This window comes from Synchiropus splendidus, chromosome 17 (genome assembly GCF_027744825.2).
Source record: "Synchiropus splendidus isolate RoL2022-P1 chromosome 17, RoL_Sspl_1.0, whole genome shotgun sequence".
Lineage (NCBI taxonomy): Eukaryota > Metazoa > Chordata > Actinopteri > Syngnathiformes > Callionymidae > Synchiropus > Synchiropus splendidus.
In genome coordinates, this window is record NC_071350.1 from 18781028 (window position 1) to 18790084 (window position 9057).

The 9057-nt window shown below is 54.0% G+C and overlaps 2 protein-coding genes across 2 annotated transcripts; both read left to right on the plus strand.

Moving 5' to 3' along the window:
• Positions 1-48: 48 nt before the first annotated feature.
• smg8 (SMG8 nonsense mediated mRNA decay factor) lies at positions 49-5834 on the plus strand. Its single transcript, XM_053847071.1, has 5 exons — positions 49-721; positions 2001-2904; positions 3178-3323; positions 3986-4864; positions 4947-5834. The coding sequence occupies exons 1-5, from the start codon at positions 95-97 to the stop codon at positions 5157-5159; spliced, it is 2769 nt and encodes a 922-aa protein (XP_053703046.1). The 5' UTR covers positions 49-94; the 3' UTR covers positions 5160-5834.
• Positions 5835-6425: 591 nt separating this feature from the next.
• Positions 6426-8939, plus strand: kcnj15 (potassium inwardly rectifying channel subfamily J member 15). Its single transcript, XM_053846832.1, has 2 exons — positions 6426-6547; positions 7423-8939. The coding sequence occupies exon 2, from the start codon at positions 7441-7443 to the stop codon at positions 8458-8460; it is 1020 nt and encodes a 339-aa protein (XP_053702807.1). The 5' UTR covers positions 6426-6547; positions 7423-7440; the 3' UTR covers positions 8461-8939.
• Positions 8940-9057: the final 118 nt, after the last annotated feature.

Below are 9057 nucleotides of genomic sequence, written 5' to 3' on the forward strand. Positions count from 1 at the left end.
TCTAGCCAACACCGTTTCACAACGGAAGATTTAAGGGGTAGGACCCGAATGCGGAAGTTGTCCGTCCCTGTTTTCCTTCCCCAGCGTCTGCAACATGAAGGAAGGCACCATGGCCTCCCCTGTGAGCCTGGGGTCGCTGCTGCTGCGGGCAGACCCGCTGGAGGAGCCCGCTCACGGGGAAGAAGCTCTGTGTGTGGTGGGCATTTTTGGGAAGAGCAACATGCAGTCCGGTCCGCTGAAGGAGTCTCTCATCAACACCCTGGTTGACAAGCAACTCTTCCCTCTGTTCGCTGGAGTTGACGAGAGCTGCGGGTCGGACTGCAGCATCCAGACCTACTACCACCACGAGAACCGCGTCCTGTACCTGCTTCTCTCCTCCGTCTGCGACAGCCAGCAGCTTCTGCGGGCCTGCGAGTCTCTGAGCGCCGGAGCCGGCCACTCGGACTCCCAGGACTTCTGGAAAGGTCTGGACCGCCAGCACTGTCTGCACCTGCTCTACATGTTCTCGGTGTGCCACGTCCTCCTGCTGGTCCACCCCACTCACACCTTCGATGTCAGCTACGACCGCCTCTTCAGGGCCCTGGACGCTCTCCGGCAGAAGGTGCTTCCTCTGATCCGGGCTGCCATCAAGGACTGTCCGGTGTCCAAGGAGTGGAAGATGAACTGTCGCCCGTGTCCTCCCCGACTGCTCTTTGTTTTCCAGATGAACGGGACTCTCAAGGTCCAGTATTCAGCACAGTTATTTCTCCTCTCTGCCAATGCTATATTAACACATCTTATTGACCGTGACGCTGATGGTCATAATCCCTCAGAAACAGAGTCGTATTTCACGTCCCCCACACCAACAAACGTGTATCAAAAGTGTCATGTTTTACCGTAACTCCTAGAACAAAAGCTACCATGTCAATAATCACAGTTTTGTTGTAAGGCTGAGGTCTCCTAAACACCTGAGCACATGTGCTGTCCCTCTGATCCTATCATCATCCTGCTCACTCCCAGAGAGAAGCTCAGCATCTTCATCTCTGCTACCTCCAGCTCTGCCTCCTGTCTTCTCCTCGGTGCCACTGTTTCCAAACCATACAACGTTGCTGGCCTCACCACCCTTTTGGACACTTTCCCTCTCATCCTTGCCCACACCCCTTTGTCACACATCACACCTGACACTTTTCTCCAATGATTCCATCCTGCCTGCACCCGCTTCTTCACCTCTTTCTCACACTCTCCATGGCCCTGGACAGTTGAGCCTCAGTACTTCAAACCCCCCACCTTCTTTATCGCTGCATCCTGTAACATCACCTGTCCACTTGGCTCCCTCTCATTCACACACATGGATTCTGTCTTACTGCGGCTAACCTTCATTCCTCTCCTTTCTAAGGCAGACCTCCACCTCTCTGGCTGATCTTCCACTTGCTCTCTGCTCTCACCACAGATCACAATGTCATCTGCAAACATCATCGTCCAAGGGACTTCTTGTCTGACCTGTCAATCAGTCCATCAGCATGGCAAACAAGAAGGGGCTCGGAGCCAAGCCTTGGTGCAGTCCCACCTCCAGCTTAAACTCCTCTGTTCCACCTGCAGCACACCTCACCACTGTCTCACACCTGATATACATGTCCTGCACCACTCCAACATACTTCTCTGCCACTGCAGACTTCCTCATACAATACCACAACTCTTCTCTTGGCACTCTGTCGTACGCTTTCTCCAGGTCCACAAAGTCACAATGGAGCTCCTTCTGACCTTCTCTGTGCTTCTCCATGAACATCCTCAAAGCAAACACCTCATCTGTGCTGCTCTTCTTTGGCATGAAGCCAAAATGTTGCTCACATGTTCTAACTTCTGCCCTTAGTCTACTTTCCGCTACTCTTTCCCACACCTTCTTCGAATGGCTCATCGACTTTATCCCCCCTAAACTAAGGGAAACGGCAACCATCCGGGGAAAACTAAGTGGGGAACCTATTTGAAAATGTCCTGTTTAAAAGGCATGTGTCCTCCTATAGGTCTCAAACGGGTCTGATTCTGGGTCCCATTCTGACAAGCCCAAGAAGCACTCGCCCAGGAGGAGGCTGCAGCACGCCCTGGAGGACCAGATCTACCGGATCTTCCGAAAGAGCCGAGTGCTGACCAATCAGAGCAGCAACTGTCTCTTCACTGTTCCCGCCAACCAGGCCTTTGTCTACGTGATCCCCATGGCAGACGAGGACCCGGTGGGGAACCTTCTGTGCCAGCTGCGATCCAACTGCATCTTGTCGGACCAGGACTCCGGCGCCGTCCTTTCGGGGCCGCGGCGCTATCAGCTGATGCGCCGCTCGACCCGTCCGCCCGGCGGCGGCGGTGTGGACTCTGGCAGTGTGATGATGGGGGGTCAGTTGGTGGACTGCAGCCTGAAGGAGTTCCTGTGGCAGCACGTTGACCTGGTCCTGACCAAGAAAGGCTTTGACGACAGCGTGGGGCGCAACCCTCAGCCGTCCCACTTCGAACTGCCCTCCTTCTCCAAGTGGGTGCATGTGGCGTCAAGGATCCACCAGGTTCTGATTTGCCACACGGAGGAGGAGATCGCCGAGCTGGCTCCCAAAGTGCAGAGTCAGCTGAAGGTGCTCGAGAGCTTTCTGGACGCTGACACCAAGTTCTCAGAAAACCGCTGCCAGAAAGCTCTTCCTCTGGCCCACAGCGCCTACCAGTCCAACCTCCCGCACAACTACACCACCACGGTGCACAAGAACCAGCTGGCGCAGGCGCTGCGCGTGTACAGCCAGCACGCGCGCGGCGTGGCCTTCCAGCGCTACGCCCTGCAGCTGCACGAGGACTGCTACAAGTTCTGGAGCAACGGCCACCAGCTGTGCGAGGAGCGCAGCCTGACCGACCAGCACTGCGTCCACAAGTTCCACCTGCTGCCGCAGCCAGGTCAGGCCTCCCGCTGCACTTCATGTTCTCGTCTGGGCTGATTTCTGTGGCGTTTAAATGGGGGTGAGAGAAACGATCTGCTATTATTACCTGCACCAGACAGGAAGTCCGTAGTGACCCACTTCAGGTCTCCAGAGGGAGACAGGTAAGCGGGTGAAGCCGATCTGGACAGGGAAGAGGAGACACAGTGGGGTTGGGGGGGATGTCCTGGAAGGGCGAAAGAAAAGTCTGTGGTTGAACAAGCACATGACATTCCAGTGTCGTCCTCTGTAGGAGAGAAGCCTGACATGGATCGCAACCCGCCGGTCCTGAACCACAACAGCAGGGGGCGCTCGACCAGCTCCTGCAACTGCGGCTGGAAACAGGCTCCTCGGGAAGATCCCTTCGACGTGCAGGCTGCGAATTACGACTTTTACCAGGTCAGACGCCGACGACTCGGCACTTTTGTCACCCTACACCAGTGTTTTCCAACCTTTCTCTAGCCACGACACCCTTGGTTCATTGAAAACTCCCGGGCCTCACCAACACAGGAACCTGGGCCACTTGTGCTTCAAGTCCTGTAGAAACTCCCTCTTCACTGGTGAAACACTGTAGCCACTGACACTGGCTTGTTCTGTTGCCAGGCTGTTGGCAGAAACACATGGCAGAAAATGTCTTTGTTTCAAATGTGTCCAGAAAGAGGCGGCAATATGGCTAAATACATCATGATTTATTGATGTATTGACTGACTTTAAATCACTGAGTGGATGGGATCACTTCTCTTTTGCATGATTTGACTGTAGTTTCCAGACAAATCCTTGGCTTCATCCTGACACTCTCCCTGTTGAAAAACGCTGCACGACAGTATATGTATTATATTGTATGAGAATAAATATTCAATGTTTTCTACATTTCCTATGCACAACTGTGAATACATATAAATCTAGAATACATAAATAGATGTATTCTCATGTCGCCTTATTATTAATTAGAATAGAACGTTTTTGTAGTGATAGTATAACAAATCATCATGATCCAAATTTGTTGTTCATAATATTCATGTGAAACATGATCCAGAGAACTGTTGTCTGTTCCGGTCCAGGTCCTGGAGGAAAAATGCTGTGCCAAGCTGGAGCGGATCAACTTCCCCATCTTCCAGCCCAGCACTCCGGACCCAGCTCCAGCCAGCAACCAGCGGCTCCCCAGCGAGACCTCGGCGTCCGGCGACGGCGAGAGGCTGAAGGAGTCCAGCACCGCCCAGAGCCACACGCCCGGCGACCCCAGTCTCAGTCTGGCTCTCAGTCTGGGCCAGTCCACCGACAGCCTCGGGACCTACGGAGAAGGTGACGGGACCGAGACTCAAGTCCAGCAGAAGAGGCCCAGCCTGGTGGATCGGCAGCCGTCCACAGTGGAGTACCTGCCCGGGATGATGCACTCCGGCTGCCCAAAAGGCCTCCTCCCCAAGTTCTCCAGCTGGTCTCTGGTCAAGCTCGGCCCCGCCAAATCCTACAGCTGCCACTCGGGTCTGGAACAGCCCGGCTTCCTGCCCGGCTCATCCTTCCTCCTTCCCTGGGACCTGGTGATTCGGTCGCGGTCTGAGGAGGACGCGGGTCTGGGCGACACTCTGGACGGCGGCACCTCCTCGTGGCCCGCTCCCAACAAGACCGTGATGGGAAAGCGAGGGAGCACGGGTGGACTGGGCCGGAGCCGCAGGAGGGATGACATGGCCCGGGTCTTCGTGGGTTTCGAGTACGAGGACAGCAGAGGAAGGCGCTTCATCAGCTCTGGACCTGATAAAATATTGAAGGTTCTGGGTCCAGGGGGCGCTAAAGATCCCGCCACCAGGGTGGTGAACACAGACATGCCTCTGTACGTGCTGTCCCCGTCTCAGGGCCGCGGAATGAAGCCGCACTTTGCCCAGCTGAGCCGCCTCTTCGTCGTCGTGCCCGACGCGCCGCTGGAGGTGACGCTCAACCCTCAGGTGAATTCAGGCTTCCAGACCAGGCGGTCCTTTCTGCTTTCATGTTGTTGATAGAGTTCAAGCATCATGCTATGATTTTCAGGTGCAGCCCGGGCCTCCTTCCTGTCCAGTCTTCCACCCGGAGCAGACAGAGATAGTGCTGCCGACTGACGGCTTCTGGGTCCTCCGGTTCCCCTACTCCTACGCCACAGACCGCGGCCCGTGTTACCCGCCCAAAGAGAACCAGCCGCTCAGCAACTACAAAGTTCTGCGAGGGATCCTGAAGGCGACAGCCGCTAACCCTGCACCGCAGTGACACCTGTCACACGGTCTGAGTCCAGCACCCTGACCATGACCTTCAGAGGGCGGCCATCTTGTTTTGTTGGACCTGTCGGGATCATCTGGAGTGTCTGGGGCTGACGGAGGTGAAGATGAGCGGGAGGAGGGTGTTTGTTGCTCTCAACAGGTCGAGTGTGAACAATGGGGTCAAGGTGAAGTCCGTTTCTCGTGCTGATTCAGAACTAACTATGACCAGAGCTGATCCTCATCTGAGAAAGTGGTGCCGACAAATGTTTTCAAGTCATCTATAAAATGAAACACCGTCAGTGTTTTATGTAAACAAAGCAGCTGCTCGTGAACGTGTGTTTGGAGGCAAAGTCAAGGAGGACAGGTGGTTTGGACACGAGCAGACATGATGTTGGACCGAGACGGATCGTGGTTCATGAGGACGGAGGAGCCTGTGACAACCCCTGACAGGAAATGCGCACCTCACCAAGGCCTTCCTCTGTACTCTCAACATATGAGTGTAAACACGCGATTACAGACGTTTAACCTTCACGTTGGAAAATGCCCTTCCACCTTACGGCCAGCAGGGCGAGCTCTTGCGCTACTAAAGCACCGTCAGCGCAAACGCACTGTTGCTTTGGTTATGTTCGTTTGTTTTTTTCATAAACAGAATAACTAAAAAGTAATCCAATAAAATAATATAAAGCGGGACTTCTATTTTGTTGGTTTAAATTGATTTGTCCATTGTTTTTTTTTTTTTTCTAGTGCGGTGAGATGTTGGAACGGGTTCTAGATGTGGGCAGGATGTCGTGCACAACCTTGTTTTTATCGACTTGTTGGTCTGATCACTTGAGGAACAGGAGATCAATCGGCCCTTCAGTTAATAACCAAGCTGGAGATTCAAGGTCATAAAATGGAACAACCAGTTCTGACTTAAAGGAACACTGAGAGTGGAAACTTTCTCTCAGATTTCTTCCCGAATCCAGACCAACATGAGCCTCAACTGGTGGGTATCGTTTCCAACCGACATCTGACTCAACGCTCAGCAGGAGTCCAGGCTGTTGGGCCCACAAATCAATGCGTGCAAGAAGTGAGTGGAGAAATTCAGTCCTTGTGGAGCACGGAGGAAACTGACCCCAGACCTGTGTTTATCTGTCAAGAGAGCGAAACCTTAGACGCTGTAAATGTGGGCGTGTGTCAACCCACAACAATCATAAAAGCAGCAAAACAAAAGCGTGTGTCCCGGGTTCCGCTCCCACCTGTACACAGGTGGAGGGTGGGAGGGGCAGAGGGGGGGAGCCAACCTACTTTCAGAGCAGCTTCGTCCCTCTGCTGTCCTGCCGTGCCAAAGTTCAGATCAAGAGCCGGGAGAGAAGGCTCTTGGACTGGAGGTCCTGCTGCAGACAAGACAAGGACGCGGTGAGTACAACCTTCGCTATATCGCCGTCTTAACCTGAGCTCAACCCTCAGGTCGCTTTCTTCGTAACTCGAGACGAGGTTTAATCATTGACAACTCAGGTACTAATTTTTTAGGGGTTAATCATTAGTTTTTCAGTTTTAACTCCATCTGAAGACTGGAAATTTGGTCAGGAATCTTCAGGAAGAGCAGGTGTCTTTGTCTATATTCTCCCAATCTCCACTGAAGCAGGGAGACATTTGAAGGCCTTACTTCTTACAGATGTCTCTCTCCAGAAGAAGTTCAAACCGTGGTGACCGGTTCGCTGCATGAGTCAGTTCCTTTCCAGTGAAGGTCACTCAGTCAAGGCCGTCCCTTTTCATGGAGCTAAAGTTTAGGTGGGGAGGGATATCAGATCGGTTCCCTCAGGATCTCACCACTCTCAATCTGAGACCGGGGCCCTTGAACAGGAAAGGGGCGGAGGAGAGATCTTTCCCCAGGTAGAGCGTGAATAGAGAGCTGAGCCAAAAGACAGGGCTTCGGATTCACCGGTCAATCTTCGTTCCGACTCATTCCAAACTCAAAAGCTCTGGGTCGAGACGGAAAGAACAAGATGACTTTAGGAATCCCTCAGTCAGAAGCCCAGGACAGGGTGCAGAGGAACATCTCAGTTTGTCTGCAGAAGAGCTGGAGCAGGTGACTCGGAAGAGGGGAGTCTGGGCCTCTGTGCTCCAGCTGCTGCCCCCATGATACGAGCTCAGATGGATGTCCTAAGACATAGATGTGTGGAGGTGCATCAACGACAGAACCAAGGGTCCGTGTGTAGGAGAGATACCGTTTCCAATAGTTGTGCGGTCATGATCTAAGAGCAGGTATGGAATCCTGTTTTGCTCCTCAGGTTGGATGCTGCAGCACCATGGCCATCAGGAAAGCCGCCGTCCAGCGAAGGATCGTTTCCAAAGACGGTCATAATAATGTGCGCATAGAGAACGTGGAAGGGATGGTCAAGCTGTACCTGCACGACATCTGGACCACGGTGGTGGACATGAAGTGGCGCTACAAGCTCACGCTCTTCGCCTCCACCTTCGTCATGACCTGGTTCATCTTCGGCGTCTTCTTCTACCTGATCGGCTTGGGCAACGGCGACTTCCAGCCGGGGCTGAGCGCCAACTACACGGCCTGCGTCGCCAACGTGCAGACGCTCACCGGCGCCTTCCTCTTCTCGCTGGAGTCGCAGACCACCATCGGCTACGGCTTCCGCTACATCTCGGAGGAATGCCCGCTGGCCATCTTCACGCTGGTGGCCCAGCTGGTCATCACCGGCCTGGCCGAGATCTTCGTCACCGGCGCCTTCCTCGCCAAGCTGGCCCGCCCCAAGAAGAGAGCGGAGACCATCAAGTTCAGCAAGTCGGCGGTGGTGTGTCGGCGGCAAGGCCAGCTGTGTCTGATGCTGCGGGTGGCCAACATGAGGAAGAGCCTGCTGATCCAGTGCCAGCTGACCGGGAAGCTGCTGCACTCCAAGGTGACCCAGGAAGGCGAGAAAACCCAAATCCACCAGAGCTCCGTCGACTTCTTCATCGACTCCAGCGGCGAGTGCTCCTTCCTCATCCTGCCGCTCACCTTCTACCACGTCCTGGACGAGCGCAGCCCGCTCGCCGGCCTCAGCGCCGAAAACCTGCGCAGCCGCGAGTTCGAGCTGCTGGTGACCTTGAACGCCACCATGGAGTCCACCGCCGCCACGTGCCAGAGCCGCACCTCCTACGTTCCCCAGGAGATCCTGTGGGGCTACGAGTTCCAGCCCGTCCTGTTCAGCACCACCGGGGGGCGCTACGTGGCCGACTTCAACTTTTTCGATAAAGTGCAGGTCAGCAACGACGCGGCCCTGGTGAGCAACACCGAGAAGCTGAAGCTGGAGGAAGACTTTAAACGCGAGTGAGAAGATGCTCATATCATTATGACCAGGGGGGTGGTGCTCAGCTCCACCATTTTGTTTATGTGTGATACTTTTATATTTCCATGCATGTGAACGTTGCCCGGGGAAACAGGAACATGTTTAGAATGTCACGTGCAAATAAACAGCTGCAACAGCATTTTTCTGGGCGACTGGATTCAAACGCATTAGAGTGAATATGTTGGTCCTGAGGAACATAACTCAGATTGTTGTGTGTCCGAAGGACAGACCTGGCTGGACAGGACGCTCCTGTTGCCGCAACACTGGCTTGTGTTCAAAACAACACTTCTGATCCAGACGTGTTTAACTCCAACACGGGCTGCACAACGTTGCGTACGGGGTCAACAATCCACACATTTGAATTACAGCGCGGTCCAGTCATACGTCAGCAGCACAAACATTATGACCACCTCAGCCACTTCAACAGATCAAACCTTTGGGTTTTCAGTGCCTAGGCATCCTCACGCGTGGACCAGGTCAAGGACTCGATTTACTGACGTGATTCCATGCCACATCTAGAGGCCTGTGCGGACATGCGCACTCTTGACTTGACCAGCAGGGGAGCCCTTCTTCTATTGCTGA